At 39.9% G+C, this 23,487-nt stretch overlaps 1 protein-coding gene across 4 annotated transcripts in view; it reads left to right on the forward strand.

Annotated features, from left to right (window-relative positions):
• Kiaa1328 (KIAA1328 ortholog) overlaps positions 1–23,487 on the forward strand; it is a 284,149-nt gene that overhangs the window by 116,803 nt on the left and 143,859 nt on the right. For all 4 annotated transcript variants that reach the window (XM_028867149.2, XM_028867152.2, XM_037197016.1 and 1 more), the window contains exon 6: positions 182–309. In XM_028867149.2, coding sequence (XP_028722982.2) covers positions 182–309 — 128 coding nt within the window. The remainder of the gene's footprint in view (positions 1–181; positions 310–23,487) is intronic.

A 23,487-nucleotide genomic window follows, 5' to 3' on the forward strand; every position in this document is an offset into this window, starting at 1 on the left:
CACTTGGATGGTCAGTGCTACTTTCTTTATTAAAATTATTGCTTCATGATTGGACACGTACTGTTTTTTATCGGATGACTCCATTCTCACTGCCTCTGACCAAATATTGTATTTCTATCTTGGTTTTGTTTATTGGAATCTGTCTGTGAACCAGTTTTTTCTCCTTAATTTGCAATCTCACCTCTTCAGCTGCAGTATAGAGAATGTCAAGAACTGCTAAGTCTCTACCAGAAGTACCTATCAGAGCAGCAAGAGAAGCTCACCATGTCACTCTCAGAACTTGGTGCTGCTAGAGTTCAGGAGCAGCAGGTAAGTGACCTCTTCTGACCCGTAAGACTCCTTTTCCTTTTATGTTGGAAATACATGATTTGCATGCTGTTTTAAAATATACAAATATCTCATGACTTCCCTGTCTATGGCCTTCCTCTCCTCTTCCTCTCCCGTTCTAGGAGTCTAGTGATCAAAAACAGAAACTTGAAGTAGGAGGTGGTTCCTGGGGAGACTTTTGATGGGATAAGAAAGTGCACTGATCTGTTGCTTAATGAAGAGCGATGGCTAGTTGGTGTCCTTTTAGAAAATATTAATATCCCTTTTCTGTTTTTAGTTCTTAAAATGTAAGTGTTTATAAGAAACTATATAACATCAAGTGATGAGTATTCAGAACCTTGCCTTTTATGATATATAAGCAGGTACCAAATCCAAACTTCTGGCTTCTAACACTGATACTTGATATTCTTCTTCTGTCCATACGAGTTTAAATCTTCAAATCTTTAAATCTTCAAATGCCTGAAAACAATCTTTATATGTTAAGGTAGAAAGGACTGTATCATATAAAATCATTCATACTGAGCATGAAAATTCAGATAATGTGTTAACTGCCATTTCCCAAGTAGTGTCAAAAGCTCAAAGGTCAAACATGAGGATTTCTTGCAAACTTCCTAAAGAGCATTGCTGTTCAGACTGGAGACAATTGCCTTAGATGTGTTAAGATTTTTGGCTAATGGAATCTTAGTTTTGAACCTACAATTTACATATATAGTAAAATGAAAACAAACAAACCAAAAACCATGTTATGTGCTTTAGCTGAGTTGCTTAACATAGACCATTTTTAGTCATACACTTTTTAAGAAATATTCAAATTATTAATGCCTTGCTGATGTTTGAAATATTATCTCTTGCTCTGTTTTCAGGAAGCTAGATTGTACAGTGGCCACAGAGGAATATGGCAGCTTATATTATTTCTATGCATGTCTTCACCAGTCTAAAAGGAGGTTGACAGCTCCGTAGGTGCCTCTAGGCCAGAGTGCTTGTGAAGGTCAGTTTCAGGTTCACCCTCACATTTCTGCTCATGCCCTTGGCATGACATGCCTAAGTGAGACTGCACAAAAGCCATGGCAACTTATTTAGAAGGGACTATGTCAGGGAGACAGGGGAGCCTTCATTAGCAATATTAGTAGAGTTTTACTGCCTCAGGAACAGAGACTAAGAGTCAAGACATGATTACCCAAGTAAAAGGAATGAAGAAGAAAAAACCAGCAGCAGGGAGGAAAAGAAAGTTGACAGCTGATAGGGAGACTCTAAGAATATCTGGAGGAGGCCTAGCCTGAAAATGGACAAGGAAAACTTCCTTAGTTGTTGGTAGTTTTTATTTAAGCTAAGAATAAACAATCGTAGTTAATACTGCCATACTTTACCTAAACTTTGAGTGGTGTAAGCCCCTATATTCGAATACATCTCCAGCTCAGAGGAAGAGAGCAACAGAGAGGGAGAGATCTTGTTTTTCACTTAATCTAGAGAACTTTCTGAAATATATGTTTCAATTTAAGTCGTGTGTGTGTGTGTGTGTGTGTGTGTGTGTGTGTGTGTGTGTATGCACATATCTGAGGTGTCATATCCCTGGAGCTGGAGTTACAGATCATTGTAAGCAGTTCACGTGGTGCTGGGAACTGCACTCAGTCCTCTGTAAGAGCAGCAGGTGCTCCTGACTGCTGAGCCACCTCCCCAGGTTAAACCATGTTTTCCTCAAGTACTTGATGATCAAGTTTGAAATGTCCTCATAAACAGTGAAAATGAAGCTGTGAAGTAGAGGCAGCCTTCTAGGTTCTGCTGTTTAACCTAGAAAGGGAAAATAAGTTTCCTTTTTCTCTTTAAGGAAGAATGAGGGTCACTTCCTTTGTTGTCTAGTTTATTCTTTGTGACAGGTTTTTCTGAGCTAAGCACAGGGAAGCCCCCTCTTTTCTTTCCTGCTGGGACCTGAGTAAATCTATTCAAGTGTACACCTCAGAGGAAGAGCATCATACTGTCTTGACTCCTCTTTCCCCCTTACCTCATCATGAAGTCTAATGTACTCTGTTATGTGTTTACAACTAGCCTGGGTCCATCTTTGCAGAGCACTGTTTTATTATTGTAATTCTTGTTTATTCATCCACCTCTTTCACACAGTGTTCTGAAGTCAGGCATGCTGTTTGTTACATTGGTGGTGTTATACTCTCAAGAGTCTGGTATAAGAATCAGAAATGTAGCTAGAAGTTTCTCTTGTCCTGCCTGGGCCCTGCAGTCCCCTGGCCTGTTTATAAAATAATGACACAGAGGCTTAATATTATTTAAAACTGCTTGACTGCTAGGCAGTGGTGGCACACACCTTTAATCCTAGCATTCAGGAGGCAGAGGCAAGTGGATCTCTGTGAGTTTGAGTCCCACCTGGGCTACAGAGTGAGTTCCAGAAAGGCACAAAGCTACACAGAGAAACCCTGTCTGGGAAAAAAAAAAAAAAACTGCTTAGCTATTAGCTCAGGCTTACCATCAACTAGCTCTTACATTTAAACTAACCCATTTCTGTTAATCTGTATGTCACCATGTTTTCTGTGGCTTTATCTGTGTGCCATTACATACTGTTCCATGGACAGCGGGCTGGCATCTCCTGACTCAGCCTTTCTCTTCCCAGAATTCTCCTTGTCTGCTTATCCCACCTATACTTCCTTCCTGGCTACTGGCCAATCAGCATTTTATTAAACCAGTGTACAAAAGCATTATCCCACAGCATTTCCCCTTTTCTGTTTAATTAAAAAGGAAAGTTTTAACTTTAGCATAGTAATATTATATATAACAAAACAATTACCAAGCAAGAATTATAGTTATCATATCTAGTCTATTTGTATTTGACAAAATTAAAGAAGATATTTTATCTATCCTATATTTATGAGTCTAAAGTTTCATATCTAATTTATCTTTTATCATAACCAAGGGAAATTATATCTAGTCTTCAACTACATCAAAGACCTCAGAAGGATACAATATTACCTAAGTAAACAGGAAGAGCATTGTAAGCATCTTCCAAAAATCTAGAATGACAGAGATAGCTGCCTACCTGGACAGTCATCCAAAGTTCCTGTGTCATGTTGGGGCATCCATCTTCAGCCTGCAGGCCTAGAGTCTCTCAGTCTCTTCTCTCCGAGCAGTTTTAATTAATATAAACCTGTGTGTTTACTTGGGTTTGAGTGGCTGTGGACCAGGTGGGACACAGAAAACCTTTTGGCTACATAGAAAGATCTCAAATAAATAACCTAATGATGTACTTCAGGGCTATAGACTAATAAAAAGTCAGACAAATGCAGCAGATGGCAAGAAATAATAAATATTAGGGCAAAATAATGATATAGAGAATAAAATTACAATACATAAGACTCCAAAAGCTGGTAATTTGAAAGACAAAGATGACTGAAAAACCTCTAGCCAAATTAACCAAAGGAGAGAAAATACCAAAACCAACAAAATTAGAGATAAAATGTAAATTGTTACAGAAGACCCTAATCAAATCCAGAGAAACATAAAGGAATACTTGGGAAGCTTATATTTCAATAAGTTGTTAAAACTAGAAGAAATTGATAAATTCCTAGCTATATGTGGCCTAATGAAGTTAAATCAAGATGATATCAACTTTTAAATCCCATAACCAGCTTTGTTAGAAGTGGTAATTAAACATCTCTCCACAAAGAAAAGCATAAGACAGATCCAGTGCTGAGCTCTACCAAATCTTAAGAATGACCTGCTAACAATACTTCTCAAAATGTTTCACAAAGAAGAAAGGGAAGGAATGCTCAAGAATTCATTCTTCAAAACTATTACTTCTCTGATACCAAAATATGCTGGTGATACAACAAAGAAAGAAAACTCTAGATTAATTACATTGATGAATATAGATGCAAGAAGTCTGAATACAATACTTAGATACCAAGTTTAAGAATGCATTAAGAAGATTATATATCACAGCCAAGTTAGTTTCATATTAGGGATGCAAAGTTAATTCAACATATACAGATCAGTACATTTAAAATATTACATAGGTATACATCAGAAATCACATGATCATCTGATTAGCTGCAGAAAAAGCATTTGGCAAAGTTCAGTGTGCATTTATGATTAAAATCCTGAGGAAACTAGGAATACAAGGGGCATATTACAGTATAACAGTGGTTATATACAGCAAACATATAAGCCAAAATAATTATAGTGAGTGAAAAGAAAACTGATGACATTTTGTTGGAGCCCATCTAGGTTTTCTTGGTGGCTTTATCCAGTAGTTCTTCATAAAGAGGATGATTGGACCATGGATCTGAGTATCAGGTGTTTGAAAGGGTCTATGTTGGCTGTACCTAGCAAGGGGCGGGAGTCTTTTGTTCCTCCCCTTGGCATTGTGATAAAAAGCCCTTTGGAATAAAGTTCCGGGCCGATGGATTAGGATCCTCACCCTCCTGAGGCTCTCCTCTGTTTCTGTCTTTCATCGTCATCTAGGTCTCTCTTTCTAGCTAATTCTTCTCACTTCTCCCTACTCAAGAGAACCCTGGGTTGTAAAGTGGTGGCTGCTCTGTCACAACATTTCATCTCAAATCGGGTGAGAGACAGGAGTGCTCACTCTCTCCTGACATGCTGAGACTCTTTTCTAAAATGACATGTAGTGCTCTGAGTCTTCTCCAGAGCATCCAGACAAGAGAAAGAAAAAAAAAAAAGGACACACCTAATTTCTGGCATAAATATCAGAAGCACACACTGGAAAAGAGTTTTCAGCTGATGGTGCTAGGAAAACTGAATCCATATTTCACTGGATTCAGCACACATGGGGGTAGGGGACAAAGAGAAGCACTTTAAGATATAGGTATAGGCAAGAACTTTCTGAAAAGAATGCCAGGAACACAGGAAATAACCCCAGGAATTGGGAAGTGGAATATATGAAATTTAAAAGCTTCTTCCCCACTGCAAAGGAAACTATTAAGAAAGTAAAGAGACAGCTCTCAGTAGGGGGAAACAATCTTTGCCACCCATTCTTCTGAGAGATGGGTACTATTTCCAGTATATATAGAAATGTACAATTAAAGTATAGTCCCTAATGAAGGACTTGGCTCTCTTTTTTATTGAACACAGAAAGCTCACTAGGGGAAGGAATGAGGAGTAATTTACAGAAATCTTTCACAGATTTTTTACTAGAGATTAAATCACTGACCCCCAACTGACCCAAAGAACAAGCAATATCTGGGAAAAAGTCAAATTTCCAATTAACAAATGAGCTAATGGCCCCAACAGATACTTCTCAAAAGAAGAAACAAATGGCCGATAAACATTTTTTATAAGTGTTCAACGTTTTTAGTTATCAGGAAAATGTGGGTAAAAAAAAAAAAACCTATGTAGAGATCCTACCTTATCCCAGTCAGTATGGCTGTCATACTGGCAAGGTTATGGGGAAAGAGGGACCCTTATTAATTATTGGTGGAAATGTAAACTGGTGCAGCCATTGTAGAAATCAGTATAGATGGTTCTCATAACAACAAAAACAAACAAAAATGAGCGAAAACAAAACCACCTTGTGATCCAGCTCCACCGCTCCTAAGTACATCAAAAGACTAGAAGTCCTCCCACAGAGATGATTTGTGCATCTGTACATATTGCTACATCATGGAGGATCATTAGTAAATGTAAGTAACACCGATGTTTGTCAGCATTAGATGAAGGAAAAGAAAATGTGGTACATACATACAATGGCATTGTATTCAGTTATGAAGAAAAATGATGTTATGACTTTTGCAGGAAAATAGATAAGGTGAGAGATTGTTGTGTTCAAAGTGCCCTAGACTCATAAATACTGCATGCTTTTTCACACTTCATCTCTGAAATACACATGGATGTGTGTATATTTGTGAAAGGTTACTAGGTCAAGAAACTAGAAAGAAAATAATGAAAGAGAAAGAATCTTAAAGGAGGTTGGGGGCAGGGTAATCAGGATTGAAGAGATGGCTCAGCAAGTGCCGCTCTTACAGAGGACCTGAGTTGGGTTCCCAGTGTCCACATAAGGGGGCTCACAGACACCCATTATCCTATTCCAGGAAGATCCAATGTCTCTGGCTTTCACGGGCACCCACACTCACATGAACACTCACTACACACACACACACACACACACACACACACACACACACACACACACGAAAACACCCTCTCACATGAACACATACACACTCAGATATGCACAATATTTAAAGGTAAATTAATTCTTTAAAGGGAACACATATGCTATGAAAGAAGGGAGGGCTACATGGGGGAGGTAAGTGGAGTTTCCAGAGGGGGAATGGGCAAGGACAGTAGAGAGGGGGATTGGTGAAAACAAAATATACATGGAAATTCCATAGTGAAATCCACTGTTTCATATGCTAATTTTAAAAAAAGCTATTTAGTACAATCTAAAGTGATAGGTGAAGTAGACCTTATTCCAAATTTAAAAGCTGTTATAAGGACCCAGTGGTAAAAATCACAACCAAGAAAACTTTAATGGCTTTGGTATACTGAGGCAAACACTGGGTCTCATCTAATCAATAAATATATAACTATTGCTGAAAAAAAGAGATCTGAACATGTTACTTTTGGAAGTAAAACTAAAGGGAGCAAAGCCAGCTCTAGAGAGGAGGGTGTAAATAACCCAAGGGTGGGATGGGATGCAAAGGACAGAGATGATTTATTTTCAATTAATATTTTATTTTTTTACTATAACTATTTCTGATTCACTGTTTAGTTACAACTTTTCCAAATAATAGAAATATATTTTAAAACATTAATGCTGTGATTTATGCTAGAAGGAAGAAAGTTATGGCAAACTCAGGGCTACTGAAGTCAGCTGGTCATCTGGGGTACACCTAAATATTTTATTAATCAGTTTGTGAACCTCTATAAAACAAAATGGAGCTGGGATATGGCTCAGACAGTAGTTTGCTTAGGAGGCATACACAAGACCATGAGTTCAATTCCCAGCACTGCAAAAACAGGGTGTGGTGGTGTACACCTTTCATCCTAGCACTAGGGAGCTTGAGGCAAGAAGATCAGAGGTTAAAGGTCTCACTAGATTACATAGAGAGTTTCAGGCTAGCCTGGGATAAACAAGACCCTGTCCTCCCCCCAAGAGAAATTTTTTAAAAAAATGTTACCCTATAGTAGTTTAGTGGAAGTGACCCTACTTAATTTGAGTTATGTAGTCTTGTCTTTTCTTGTGAGAAAGTGCCTGAAAAAAGTCCTCAAGAAAGCTTTATTTGGATTCAGTTTGAGAGGACAGTCCATCAGGGCAGGGAGGCGGGCGGGCGGGGTGGCAGGAGCATGAGCTGAATCCTGGTGCTCAGCTCACTTTCTCCCTTGTACTGAGTCCAGGAAACCAACCCGGAGAATGGTGTACTCCTCCTTTCCTCCTGCCCCAATGCAATCTAGAAACTCCTTCAGGGAAATGTCCAGAGGTTTGTTTCTGTGGTTACTCTAAATCTCCGAATTTTTTTTTTTTTTTTTTTTTTTCTTTTTCGAGACAGGGTTTCTCTGTGTAGCTTTGCGCCTTTTTCCTGGAACTCACTTGGTAGTCCAGGCTGGCCTCGAACTCACAGAGATCCGCCTGCCTCTGCCTCCCGAGTGCTGGGATTAAAGGCGTGCGCCACCACCGCCCGGCTAAAATGTGTAGTCCAGGCTGGCCTTGAACTCAAGATCCTCCTGCCTCTGCCTCCTTCAGCAAATCCTACTGGTGCGCGCCACCACAACCGGCCCGAAAATTTATAAACATTAACATCACAAGTTATATATATATTTATATATATATATATATATATATATATATATATATATATATATATATATATAAACCTTCATGTATTTGGCAGACTGATTAATGGAGTAAATCTCAAACTGCTACTCTCTAACGTACTTAGGCCTGGGATTCTTTGAGGTAATCCAAAGGGAGAGCTCACAATGGGCTATTGTGAGAACTTAATTATGCTGGAAGTTTCTTTGTTATTTGAAATATAATGTCTAAAAGTAAAAACTATTTTGAGATCATCATCTTTGGTGACAGAGATTTATAACACACATAGCAAGTGGCTGTAGTTGCAGTGGATAGGTCTGCATGTGTAGGTTTCTATTTAAACACAATTGTATTAGTTCTTTGAGAATTTCTTACAATGTATTTCTCTCTTTAATACACTAATTTATTTCCTTGGAATATATACCAAAAGAAATTGTCAAATATTGTAATAACTAGAAGCATTTCTTTCCTGATTATGATTCCTTGGGCTACTTAAAACCTTTTTGTGCTTCCATATGAATATTAGGGTGGCTTTTCATTCTCTACTTCTCCCCTGACTCCTACGAGATCCACCTCCACCCTGTCTCAACGTAGCCTGGAGTCCACAGAAATCAGAAAAGTAAAAAGCAACCATTGCTAGCGTAGGGGGATTAGGGAGCAATACAGAGGGGAATGGCATTTTACAAGTGATCTGATAGAGAAAATAGGAAACTCAGGGACTCTATAATTAGGGAAGAGGGAGATAAATACAGAGAGAAGCAGGTAAAACAACATAAGGATACCTGAAAAAGCCATAAGGAATCATACTATCTACCTGAAAATACCTATAATACACGAAAGTCAGTGTATCAATATACCTAGGTAGTTTAAATGAGATTTTTCCCTCTGGGCTGACAGTTCTCCCTCCAAGAGCCAGACATCATCTAACAAAAACCCTGACACCAGGCATGAGAAGCCCTCTTGTGAGCTGTTGGTCTGGACTGTCCAAGAAACTTTTAAACACCTTTTAAATAAAAAGTCACCTCCTCATAAAACCTACGCTGAAAGAAAGTTTCAGACAGCTCTTCTCCTTTCAGCCTGCTCTCTCCCTTCATTTTTTGTTGTATCCAGCGATTTCTTCTCTGAGCTGATACCATCCAGCCTGTTTCTCTGTTAAGATCCTGCATTGTTCACACTCAGTCAGGATAGTTCGTCACTTACAAGCCAACACTAGATGCCTTTTATATCTTCTCTCCTCCGTTTTTATTCAGGTTTTAAAAAATCTTTGCTTTCTCCTATTGTATTCCAACCATGTCTTTACTACAAAATTCACAAACTTTATCAAAGCTCTGATTTCATTATTACAGTTCTCGAAACGCCTTTTTAATGGCAATTACTCATTATAAAGTAAAGCAAGTGCTATGAAAATTGGGTGTATGATGAAACTGCCTTTCTGTATTTTCACTCAACACTCCAGCAGGGTAACTATTCTTTGTACTTTGTCAGAGGCCTGGATCAGTAAATACTTCAGATAAATTCACCTTTATGTTGCTGTGGGGAGATAGCTCAGTCTTTCAAGTGCTTGCCACCCAAGCATGAAGATCCAGGACTTCAGGAGCCTGGGAAAAACCTGGGTGTGATAGCATGTGCTTGTATTTCTGTTGCTGAGGAGGTAGAGACAGGAGACTCTCTGAGGCCATCTCAAAATAAGGTGGCATCCCATGAGGAATAATACTTATTTATCTCTGATTATGCATAGGTACATATAAACACAGAGACACCCCCCCCCACACACACAGGTACACAGCACACACACTCACACTGTACATTTTCTTTCCTTCCTTTTTTTTTTTTTTTTTTTTTTGGAGGGTATAAGAAAGTTCACCTTTTGATAATGGTGTGAAATTAGCTTTGTAGTGTCCTGGGTCCCTGTAGAACCTCAGTTAAACAGCTTCTGCAGAGCACAGGAGAACTTAGTGTGTTTAGAAGGTGGTCCTAGTGACAGCCATTGTTCGTTGGTACTTCTTTCTGCCGTTTGCTCTCAACAGCTTTCATTCTTAAGAAGCCGTTAGTCTGTATTGTTGCCTCTTCTTAGTAAGTGGTACAGTAGCTTTTGTTAGGTTAGACAACTGGTCCAGTGTTGTATTTATATTAAGCACACTTTTCAAAATTTATGTCTGATTCTAAAACCTATTCTTTTTCACTTTTCACTTCTTAGACTCCTACTTATTTTCATAATGGCAGCAATAACAATGACAGCTTGTGCTTACACAGCATTTCTTCTGTACCAAATACTGTTTTAGCTCTGTGCACATTGACATGTTTAATTCTCGCCTTACTTTATACAATAGGCACCATTACTACCTTCTTCTGTGGAGGTCAACACGATGAAATAACTTGCTCAGGGTCAATTACTTACAGCTGTAATGAGTGGGATCGGGACTCTAATGGAACTGCAGAGTTGTTTCTGGAGCAGATGGGGATGTTTTTATTTGTCTTAGCTGCTTGCATGTTTGTTGGAAAGGCTTTAAACTCAACAAACAGTAAATAACTGTTGGGTTTTTTTTTTTCTTGAAGCTCTGAGGTGGTATTGAAGCACTAACATCTTGTGACCCCTTAGTTTTCTGTTGCTAGACAAGGATAGCTAATAAAAGAGTATAGGGAAGGAAGAGAGGAAGGGACTTAGCTGTCATATTTGTCTTCTTCCCTGAACACATCCATTTGGAGAAAAAGAAAAAAAATCTCTGAAGCATCCTTCTATTTTGCTGTACTTCTTGGTTTGCTTTTAATTCTGGAAGGCAATGCTCATCTAGTCTTCGCTGTATCGTCAGACAAAGGGTAGCAGGCATTGTCTTATTAAGTTTTTTTCATAGTATTTCTATGTATGAGTTAAACATTTGGACCTGTTGGAACTCTTGTGTCTAGCTTGAAATGCACAATAAATTTTCATTTTAGTCTGTTTTTGATACCACAAGATTTTGAAGTTCAAAAAAGCCACTCTGGAATACTACAATTGTGCCTTGACTTTCTTGTATTAAAACTCTTTGCATTTTATTAGTTTACCCCCCTTTTCTCAGGAAAGAATAGCCGAGGGATCTTTAGAAAACACCTTGTCATTCAGAACGGCCCATTGACTATCCAATTCTATGTTTTTTAGACACTTTGCTGTGAGTCATTCTTTTGAATTTGTATGATTTTAACACCTAGGATATAGAAATACATTAACTGACTTTCTTTTTTTTCTTTTTTTTTTTTTTTAAAGATTTATTTATTTATTTATTATGTATACAGCATGTATGACTGCAGGCCAGAAGAGGGCACCAGATCTCATTACGGATGGTTGTGAGCCACCATGTGGTTGCTGGGAATTGAACTCAGGACCTCTGGAAGAGCAGTCAGTGCTCTTAACCTCTGAGCCATCTCTCCAGCCCCCCTGACTGACTTTCTTTTTCATAAAAGGAATTCAAAGAATATAAACTTTCTGAAATGTCTCCAATTTTCCTATACCCCCACCTGCTTTTAAACAGGTTCTTGGTTTATAGTAAATTATGTAAACATTTTTTTATTTTAGGGCAATCTATAACTATCTCCCTTCTGTGACCCTCGATTTTCAGTGGCGTTCATGTGGAAAGGTGTCTCTTGGCCTTCTTACTCAGGCAGATCAGGCCTACCACATGGTGAGCAGTCACCAGTAGCTGCTGCTTGTGCTGTTGCTGATAGGACTCATGACAGAGTTCAAGAGACTCATGTCAGAGAAGCAGTGAGAGGCACTGAGTTAGTAATGACTGTCTGCTTGTTTCTTTGTAAAACATTCCTGAGAGCAGCCTCTATTGCTGGAATTGAACATCTCTCTCTTCCTTCACTGAACTCTCTTTTCCAATTCTACAAATTATTTTCCATCTGTAATGCTGTAAAGTTCTCAAGAAAGGACATGTATTCCAGAGCAATGATCTAGCAGTGTGCTTTAAATAGAACGATCCCTTCATTCTTGACTGCTTTACAGTGGGGCCTCAAATTGTGCCTAATCTGGAAAATTGCCTGGAGATTTAACCAAAACTCTCCGTAATGCAGTTTCTTGAGTCAGTCATGACCTCCTTCTGACATTGTTTATAGCCATCAAAGATAATGAAGTGCGTAGTGAGAAGGTATGGGATATTTGTAAGGTTGGTATCTGTATTAGTTTTATGTTAGTCTAAGAAAACACCTGAGATAACTTGTACTTTCCTCTTCAAGGATATGTCCCCAGTAAACAAACATTCAAAGACAAATGAGTTAGAGACTTTGGTCTCTACCTGCGTAATATCAAATGTCTAACCTTTATGTCACTGGTGGCCCAAAAGACATTATCTTTAAAAAACAGAAAAGAATAGCTAATTCCTAAGGAAAAAAACTCAGCCTCCAGAAAGTAGCATCTTGAAAAGTCTTTATAAGACATAAATGAGGGCAAAATTTCTTTTGTAAAATCATAGGAACATTTTCAAGGATACATTTAAGAATAACAGTTTAGGAATCCATGGGCCTGCTCAGCAGTGGAGCATGGACACATACTCACCTGCCTAGAGCCATTTGCCCTCAGTGGGAAGAAGAAACTATGGGCGATCGGGCACCATTATGGTGAGTAAATATATGGTGGAGTAAGAGAGAAAGAGGCAGAATGGTTCATGCCCTGTGGAGAGAGGCAGATCTGAAGAGTTGAAGGCAGTAAGAAATGGGCTGAGATGGGAGGCCTGCTTGCCATCTTGGGCCAAGGTGATATCTGGTCCATCCTGGGTTGCTGCCCCAACCATGTCTGGATCCAGGGCCCTGCTGCAGCTGTTGTCTGTGTTAATGTCCATGGCTCCTGTTACTGCCAAAGGCCCTGAGAATGCCTATGGTCTAGGCCACCACATGTGGCCACTTTGGTGCCTGAGAGGGCCATCCTGATCTGAGTAGCCTGAGCTGCCACCCAGGGCCATGGAGACTCCATGCTTGAGCTGCAGCTGTGGGCCATGTCTGGGTCTGTGGCCCTACCACAGCCAAAGTCTGTGTTGATATCCATGGCACCTGTTACCAAGGACGGTCATGTGAATGCCCCAGGCTCTGGGCCCCCACATGGGACCATGTTGGTGCCCAAGGGCCATCCTGCAGCCAGGGTGATGCTGATCTGAGTACCCTGCACTGCCACTGAGGACTATGGTGACATCCGGGCCTGAGCTGCTGCCTAGGACCATATCTGATGGTCCTGCTGCAGCTAGGGTCTGCATCAATGTCAGAGGTTCCTGTTACACCAAAGGCTGTGCAGATTCCTGGAGTATGAGACCATGCTGTTGCTAGAGGATCATGCTGCTGCTGGGGCTGTAAAGATCTGGGTGGACTATGCTGCTACCTGGGGCCGTGGAGACATCAGGGCCTGAACTGCAGCAGAGGGTTATGTCTGGGTCTGTGGCTCTACCACAGCCAGGTACTGTGTTGATGTCTGTGACTGACTCCAGTTGCCACCAAAGATTGCACAGATGCCTGGGGTCTGAGCCTATACCTGAGGCCATGTTAGTATCCAAGGGCCATGCTTCTTCTGAGGCCATAGACTTCTGGATGCCCTGGACTGCCACTCTGGGCCATGGTGACATTGGGCCCTAGTTGTGGCCTAGGGACATGTCTTGGTCCATGGCCCTACCACAGCCAGGGACTGTGTTGATATCCATGGCTCCTGGTGCCATCAAAGACCATATGGATACTTGAGGTCTGGGCAACCACCTGGGGCCACCTTGTAGCTGGGGCAATGCTGATCTGAGTAGCCTGTGCAGCTACCTGGGATCATAGTGTCATCCAGGCTGGAGCTGTTGCCGAGAGCCATGTCTGGGTCTGTGGTTCTACAGCAGCCTGGGTCTGTGTTGATGTCCATTATCCATGTTGAACATCAAAGGCAACAAAGATTCCTGGCTTCTGGGCTACTACCTGTGGCCATATTGGGATCAAAGGGATGTATTGCTGCTGGGGCCATGCCGATCTAAGAGACTTACACTGCTACTTGAGGCCATGGTGTTATCCAGCCCCAAGCTGCTGCTGCTGGCCATGTCTGGGTCCATGGTCCTGCTGCAGATGGGGTCTGTGTTAATATTATTGACTGTGTTACCACAGGGGGCCATGCAAACCATGTGTTGAAATGTGAGGGTCATGCTGAGCTGGTCCCGTCCTTCACTTGCATGGGAAGAACCACCCCCCTTCACTGGAGGGCTGACCCTCTCCTAATATTAGAGCTCCCCCCCACACACACACACAGACACACTTTTAGGAAAGCTGGCCCCATCCCTCACCACAGGTATAGGAGAGCTGACTCTGCCCCTCACTAGAGGGGGGTGGTCCCAGAGACCCAGTCAGAACAACCCAGCTACCACCCACACATCCAGGGCTTTGAGTGGGCAATCCCCAACATCTTTGCTATTTATGACTTTCTGGAGCATGTGAAGGGACTGGTCCTACAAACCATGGCCACAGGATCTCCATGACTCAGGACAAATGAAGGAGAGCCAAGAGGCACTTTGGTGAGGGTCCAGTGTTGATGGTATACCAGAAGCCAAAGGCCTTGAACCCGACCAACAACACATTACACAGTGAACATTTGCAAGTAAAACTGTTTGGACCCAAGAGTCTACTGCATGATACACTGCAGCTCCCAATGCCCCCAAAACAAATGAAGAGGCGGTAGAGAGGGAGAAAGATCAGGACTGAAGTGGAGTTTTGTTTGCTTGCTTTCTTGCATTCTTTTTTTTTATTATTTTAAATCTTATTTTTAGTTGTTTATTTTGTTTTTTAGTTTTCCTACAAAGGTGAAGGGCAGATACAGTGATACTGGGAAATGAGTGGGATTGGGGTACATAATGTGAAATTCCCAAAGAATCAATAAAAAAAAATTGTTAAGAAAAGAGTAACAGTTTAAAGAAAGAACAAAATACAAATATTTCCTCTTGGCAGGCTATTCTAAAACATAATTCTGCCCCTTTGGGAAAGTTGACGTTAGATTATTTTTAGGTTGTGGTTTTCTCCTGATAACTAGGAGGTATCCAAAAGTATGCAAAGCACCTTCCAGAACACAGAATAACTTGAAGAAATGCCAGTGGACCAAAGACAGAAGCTCTGCTCTGGGGACACTGACTTCAGCTTGGAGGCTGAACCATCTTTTTGTGACTATGACATAGCAATTGCATGTCTTAGCTGGGAGATAGAAAATATTATAGAACTGCTGAAAGAGCCCCAGACTGAGTTCTTTTAGGGACCTTAAGACAAGGAAGAACAAACACCATTTGTTTACCAGTGCAGTCGTCTTCCTTTACATTGTTCCCGATGTCTTAGACTATTAATTTTGAAACTGCAATAATGTGTCCATTATGGTGCCAAAATTTGGTCACTAAAGCGTTCACTAGATCTGCAGTTATCTTGGCTCATACAGGGACTTAATGGACACGTTTGCTCTCCATTGACTGTAGTTGTGGGTCCACTAAGAGGAAAATGGTGAAGGTAAACCATACATACCCTTGGAAGAGTAAGAGACAGTATTAGTTGGTGGTTTGACATCCCTTCCTAACCATGGAAGCAATATCAAGGCTAAAACATCAGTCACCTTCAAACCTAAATAATACTGATCAGTTATATCACACTAAGATTTAGGGAACTAAGCCGGGCGGTGGTGGCGCACGCCTTTAATCCCAGCACTCGGGAGGCAGAGGCAGGCGGATCTCTGAGTTCGAGGCCAGCCTGGTCTCCAAAGCGAGTTCCAGGAAAGGCGCAAAGCTACACAGAGAAACCCTGTCTCGAAAAACCAAAAAAAAAAAAAAAGATTTAGGGAACTATACAGAAATCTAGAGTTCTGTTCTAAAAGATCGAAGATTACATGATAGTAACTATGAACAAACATACAAAAAACTAGAAAACCCAGCGTAGAAAAATTCCATAACAACCAAGTTGCCTGTTTTGTGACCATTTTCTGGGAAAATGTTAACAAAAGTCTTTTCAGCCCTAATATAGTTTACAAAATGACAGCCCAAAGAGAAATCAACCTTAGTGAACAAGTGAATTTTGGGAGCTTACCTACGGGAGCATGGGTAACTCAAAGGTAAATTGATGACAGCTCACAAACACTGCATCTCTGGAACTCCCTGCCCAATTGTCAATTACCTCTATTGAAGATGTTCATCTTCCCTGCCAGTTGCTCACCACTTTATGTAGTCCAAAGGAGGAGCCTGTGATGTGAGGCTTGAGAATTTCTGCCCTTCCTGAGTCTTATAAGTCCTTAGCTTCTTAAGTCTTAGGAGTCTCCCTCCTCCTTCTAGGAGTGAGTGTTTCAGTTTGGAGAACTGAACTACTATATTACATTGCCTCCTGATATCTTGAAGGCAGAATCATATCCAGGCTGCTTTTAGCTGTTGTGGACTATTGACACAGTCAGAAACATTAGAGATAACCCATAGGTAGCCATTTCAAGATAGAGCAAGCTCAATGCACTTATAAATTTGTACCTGTGACATCCTGATTCTCACTGCATAATTTTTGGGCCAAAACACACCCCACCAAATCATCTAGGTTTTCTAACCCATTCTTTTGCAATTATAGAAAATTGTATATTAGTAAGGATACAGATGATACCCTAAGAGACTTCCATCTAAGGAAATAGTAAATATTATATTTGATCTCAAATTTAGCTTGACTAAAGTCATACTTTTGATTTCCTTCCCAAACCTGTGACTACCTCATCCACCCAGCTCAATAACTGATATTTTCTTCATGTTTCTCAGGAAAATGTGTCCTTGGAGTCATAATTGATTTCTCTTTCTCCCTCTGCAGATCAGATCATCACCAAGTAGAGTCTGTTTTTGCTTCTAAATCTCTTCCCACTCACGTCATCTCTTTTCACCCTCTTTGATCACCTCCATTCAGCTGGGTTTTCCACATGGGTTAACTCCTAAGTAATGGAAAAAAACCTGTTTTTTCCATTAGTTTTCTTTTGAATCAGTTAATAACTGGAAACATCCTAAATGGCCTTGTATAGCAAAAAAGGAATAATTATTGATGTACATTGTTTGCATGACTCATGCTAAGTGAAAGAAACCATCATCAAAAGTCTGTGGACTCTGTACATGCATTTATGAAAGATTCCAAAAAAGAAAAAAACTGCAGAAGCAGGTGAGTAGCTGGTAATGCTCAAGAGGTGAGAGGCTGATTTTTAAAAGTACATAGAATGCATGATAGAATTGTGGAGGAGTGGCAGGATTTTGAACCCAGAGCCTTGCAAATGCTTTGTCCACAGTTTACCTCTAAGCTTTACCACCAGTCATTGATCTTAATTTTGTGAAAATTACTCAGCTGTGTTAGTTTGTAGAAAGTTGAAAAACAGTATACCAAGATAATTAATCTTACTCTGTATAACTTTATTTAGAAAAAAAATGGGTTAATCATAGCAAAAGATAGTGTCAGAATTCACTGAGAGAAAGAGAAATCACTGTAATTACTTGATGAGTAAGGCATGAGATTTAATAGTAGAAAATGATTGCATGTGAAAACTTTGAAAAGGCCAAAGAAGCAGGTTCTAGACTTCCCAACAACATGGAACCATACTTGAAGGACGTAATGCAGAGACAAGCTGAAGCTGTGTTGAGATTGAGAGCAGTATGTTTGCTGCTGCAGCTGTTGTTTCCTCAAAACCTAAGGAACTAAGAATGGTTATCCCGCCTGTGAGGTACAAGGGTTAGGAAGCCAGATGAGGACATCTTTGCTGTTTTTCCTGCTGCTACAAGTGCTGTTGCTTAGAAACTTGAAAGTGTTCTATGGGATGTCATTGCAGAAGAAAATTCTCAAGTTTCATCTATTGTCCTTTCCAGCATAAATTTGAGGCAAGGGTGGGAGGAGGGGAGGAGAGGGGTAGCAGTGTCTTGTGAGAGGCAGAGCCCAGCTGACATGAGAAGTGTGGCTGCAAGGGGCTGTGGAGTGTGATTTGTAGTCTCCCACTCGGTACGGCTAAATGAAGGGTAAGATGGAGTAAGCCAAGCCTCCATTGTCAGCATAACATCTAAATTTTCATTAATAAGGGACTGTTTAAATTATGGTATGTTATATAGAAACTGAAGGATTTGTTCAGGTGGTGGATGTTCCATAAACCACACTATAATTACATTATTGAGTGTAGGTTAATAAATAGTGATTCTTTTAAATGTGAAATTCTTAAATCTAGCCTATGTCAAAGCCAGTATCCACATTGTAGTTTCATAATAACCACCTTTCACTTTGTGCTGAAGATGTTACTACTTCTTGAAAATAATTAAATAAGTTGTCTTTGGCAAAAAAAAAATAATTACTTAATACTCCAAATGTCAAATATAAATTAAGAACAACAAGAATTTTCCAAGATGACAAGTTAAAAAAAAAGTATATAAGAGCTTTGTACATGGGGGAAATCAGCTGTAAAGAAAGTTTCTTTAGATTCTATGGTGAACATCTAGAACAATATAATTTGAACTCTTAGCGTGAATTCAAAACATGCCTTTCCAATGGTATGCATAACAGATCACATTCCTCTGATGTGTCCTTCTGATCCCATCAGCTAGAACTAGTTTGTAAACAGTCCATGTAACTGTGTCCATACACGCAGAAATGAGTTTAAGGAAGTTCATTTCAAACTGAAGTTCCAAAGAGGTGAATTTTAGTTTGAGCACAAGTCTTCTGCTAAGTCCTGCCTCCCTCACCCTCACAAAAGAATTTTAGAAGTATTTTTTTAAATTAAATTTTAAAAGCTGTTTTATTTTAAAGATGAAAAGTATTGACATTTGAGTGAATTGCCTTGGAAGCTAATGACCAGATCTCCCTAACAGATTTTAATTGTTTTTATATTTTTTTCAAATAAAAATTCAGATTAGCTCTTTTAAGTCAACTACAGCAGCTCTTTCATCTTCATTGCAAACTTCAGACCCTAAACAAAGCATGAAGCTGAGCAATTTACTGTTTAATTTTCAAATTGGAGTTTTCATTATGTTTAATGATAACTTTTTATTTTTATCAAGTTGCATCTTAGTCTCCTATTAGACACCAGAAGGTTTATGGCAAATGATCTGGGTGATGTCGGGACAAGTGATTACAATAAATTAGTTTACTCTTTCAATGCAGTGTTATTAATATAATCCATTGTTCTGTTCAGTATTATGTTATCTTTAAAATTGAGCAAAACATTAGTGGTGATGAAGATAGTTTTATTCAATACATTCCTGTAATGAACCCTGTTCTATAAGAACCTTTCCTAGGAAGGAAAATGCCTTCAGCACAACTTCTGAGTTCTGACTCTGGAATTGGACTTTATAGCTTTAAAAAAAAAAGTACTTGGCAGGACATTTTTGTGTTTGTTTAATGTATATGGAAGTATCTTTTTTTATTAAGGAATTTTTTATTTTACATACCAACCACAGATTCCTCTCTCCCTCCTCCCTCCCCTCCTGCCTTCCCCAACAGTCCACCTCCCCCATTCCTTCCTCCAACACGGTGTGGCCTCCCATGGGGGAGTCAGCAGACCCTGGTATATTCAGTAGAGGCAGTCCAAGCTCCTCTCCCTACATCAAGGCTGTGCAAGGTGTCCTGCCATAGGTAGTGGGCTCCAAAAAGCCAGCTCATGCACCAGGGATGGATCCTGATCCTACTGCCAGGGGAACCCTTAAGTAGATCAAGATACACAACTGTCTGGTTATGCAGAGGGCCTAGTCTAGTCCTGTGGAGGGTCCACAGCTGTTGGTCTAGTTTATGAGTTCCCACTAGTTTGGTTTAGTTGTGTCTGTAGGTTTTCCCATTATGATCTTGATGACCCTTGCTCATAGAATCCCTCTTCTCTCTCTTTGACTGGACTTCTGGAGCTTAGCCTGGTACTTGGCTGTGGATCTCTGCATCTGCTTTCAGCTGGATGGAGGTTCTATGATGACAGATTCATCAATCTGATTACTGGGGTAAGCCAGTTCAGGCACCCTCTCCACTATTGCTAGTAGTCTAAGCTGGGGTCATCCTTGGGGATTCCTGGGAACATCCCTAGCACCCAGTTTCTCCCTATTCCCATGATGTCTCCCTCTATCATGTTATCTCTTTCATTGCTCTCCCATTCCATCCCTGTTCCAGCTCAACCATCCCATTCCCTTATGTTCTCATCCCCTTTCCCTTACCCTCCATTACCCACCCCTCATCCCAAGTTTACCCATGGAGATCTCATCTATTACCCCTGTGAAATTTTCTTGAAAAATTTCTCCAAGTAGTGGGGGCATAAGTGTTCCTTAACTGGTTTTTGTTTAATTGAGGATTGAGAAGGAACCTGACCTGGTAGGAACCCAAGTGTGTGCCTCATTGAATTTCAGATCAGTGAGTGTTTTAACAAAGGCAGACCCAGTGGTCATACTATAGAGTGTGAGAATTGCCAACTTCTCTTATGATCTGATAGAATTCCTGATTAAATCTTATAACTGGATCAAATTCTATGCATGATTTTTATTCAGATAAGGAAGATAAAGAGTATAGTGCTCCCAACTCATATAGTGTGAAAATTCACAGGAATCAGAAACCTGACTGAAACTCTCATCACCTGTAATACTCCTGATTGGTATATTAGAATTATGACTTTAAAATAAAACATGGTTCAAGTCTCAGGGTAGTGTTTCATTCTTAGAATCAGTCTTAAATGATTTTTGGAACAGGAAGTCTAGTGGGATGTTCTGTTGCTGTGACGACAGAAAGTGCTTTTAAAGAAGGGAGGTATCTAATAATACAACCAGGAAATTGAACACCTTTGATTGTTAAATTACATAAATAAAGCTCTTTAGAAATAAAGATATTTTTACTTGACACATTATCTTGTCACCTAGAGCGAGATCTGGAGACTTGTCGAAGCCCCAGATACATTCTCTTACTTTCTCCTATTTTTCACTTCTAAGCTGAATGTAAGAAATACAGCTGTGATATTACTGTGATTTTGTACTTGTTAAAGCATTAAGAAATTGTTGTTTAGGGAGATAAGAGTTATATTAAGGTGGAGTGCATTTATGAAAGTCCAAGCCATTGCACACACTCTTAGCTTATGGTAGTTTCCATAGTTCAGACAAATAACTTGAACAATTGCTGTACAATTCTAATTAGAAACATTGAGCACCTACTCGCTGAAAAGCACTGCTCACATTTTATAACAGTCTTTCTGTATTTTAAATGCAAATGATCATTTTTTCATGCCACTGGCAGACTGCTTACAATTTGCTTTCAAGTCTTAGTGTCATTTATTGTATAAGATGGCAGTAAATTTGATTCTAACTTTTAGTTTATGCCTTTCTTAGTTCCACATCAAAGCTTTTAAATGTTACATTTCTGAAAGACGATTCTTTTTTGTGTGTGTTATTAGTATCAGTGAACACCTGTGAACTGCTAGCTTGATTTTCTTTACAGCTGTGATTGTTTGGCTGCTTTGAGCAGTGATGCAGGAGTTTTTGAATCCTGTGGGACCTTTCTTGGCCTGGTTGTGCTTGACTTAGGGACCCAAGATTCTGAAAACTCAATGGCCATCAAAAGTCAGAGAGAGTGGCACTCAGTTCTTTGTCTCATGACTTGAAGAATAAGGATGTGGATGTTGATGGGCATGAGTAAATATGGAAGCAAGCTTTATTAAGCTGTTAAGGAAAGTGAGAGAAATTCTCAAAAGCAGTTCCCCAAAGTGGGTAGGAGAAAAAAAAAAAACAACTTTGAATCTCCTTGTCCAGGAACTTTTATGGAGCTGTCACAGAAACTGGATACAGGCTGAGTCATTACTATGAGATTGCTGTGTTCTTTGGGCTATCATGGGTAAGCCAACCAGGGAGATGATGATCATGCTTTGTTTATGTGCTGCCCATGTAGTTAGGGGTAGTTAGAGCTGCACTCTGTCCATTTCTGACTCTGGCTTTGTTAGTTGTTGACCTTGACTGCTAGCTGTTAGTTAATGGTTGCTGTTGCTACTGCCAAACTTGCATGAGTCTCTAGTGCTGATAATTATACTAAGCACTTTGCTTTTGTAGCTACCAAGAAAGAACTGTAGCTGTTCTTAGTTCATCCTTGTCTAGGGGGTGGCCTAGAGACTCTTCTGAATTATATGAAAGCTTCCATAGAAGCTATTTACTTACAATTTAATCTCTTAAATAAGCTGAATTATAAGTCACAATATGTAAAAGGGAATAGTGCCCTGTTTGGGCTTGGGGTGTGGGGCCAGCTGGTCTACCCTCATTTCTCAGAACCCTGTCCTATTCTTACCTGTTCAGTTATCTCATGCAACCATAAGCCTTCTTACTCTTTTCTCAGTACTTCAGGCTTTGCCATTTTAACCTTTGCTCTTCCTTTATGACTGCAGTGTCTGTTCTCACTGAAACATTGTCAGGAACTTGTAGTTTTTAACTATAGGCTCTTTTCTCTTTTCCATGCTTAGCAGAGTGGCAAAACACCACAACTAGTTACCTCTATCCCTGTGTCTGTCCGTTGTAATTTGGTCTCATTTCCCCAACATTTTAGCATCATCTGTGTTTATAAAGGATATCAGGCTATAGTTTCCTTGGGGCGGTTTTGTTTGATTTCTGTGATAGTATAGTATAGTAATTCTGGATCTATTAAGAGAATCTGAAATTGTTTCTTCCTTTTTCTGTTTTTTAAATTACTGGTACAATTCATCACTAAGACATCAGGAATTCTGCTTTCCTGTTAAAACATTTTTAATTTGATACTTTAATTTATGTGGGAATGCTATTAATAATATTTTCTAATTTGTCTTTAGCCAGCTTGATAGTTTCTGCCTTTCAAAACAGTTGTCTGTTTCATTAAAAATGGTTTATATAATCCATTGCCAAACTATCAGCTCTGAAAACATACTTACAAGTAAAATTATACAGACCAAACAGGTTATATTTAGCAATATATATATAGTGGTTTGAATAATGCTGGCCCCCATAGGCTCATCTATTTGAATGCTTGGTCATCAGGGACTGGTGTTACTTGGGATTAGGAGGTGTGGCCTTATTGGAGTAGGTATGGCCTTTTTGGGGGAAATGTGTCACTGGGGGTGGGCTTTGGGGTTTCAAAAGCTCAAGCCAGCACCCAATGTCTCTCTCTTCCTGCTGCCTGATGAATCAGATGTAAAACTCTATGCTACTTCTCTAGCACCATGTCTGTCTGCATGCTGCCATGCTCTCTACCATGATGACAATGGACTAAACCTCTGAAATTGTAAGCAAGCTCCAATTAAATGCTTTATTTTATAAATTTGCTATGATCATGGTGTCTCTTCACAGCAATAGAACACTGACTAAGGCAACATGTATACATGCAATAAAAGAGGCCATGAGGGCTGGAGAGATGGCTCAAAGGTTAAGAGCACTAGCTGCTCTTCCAGAGGTCCTGAGTTCAAT

The sequence above is a fragment of the Peromyscus leucopus genome, chromosome 19 (genome assembly GCF_004664715.2).
Source record: "Peromyscus leucopus breed LL Stock chromosome 19, UCI_PerLeu_2.1, whole genome shotgun sequence".
Classification (NCBI taxonomy): Eukaryota; Metazoa; Chordata; class Mammalia; order Rodentia; family Cricetidae; genus Peromyscus; species Peromyscus leucopus.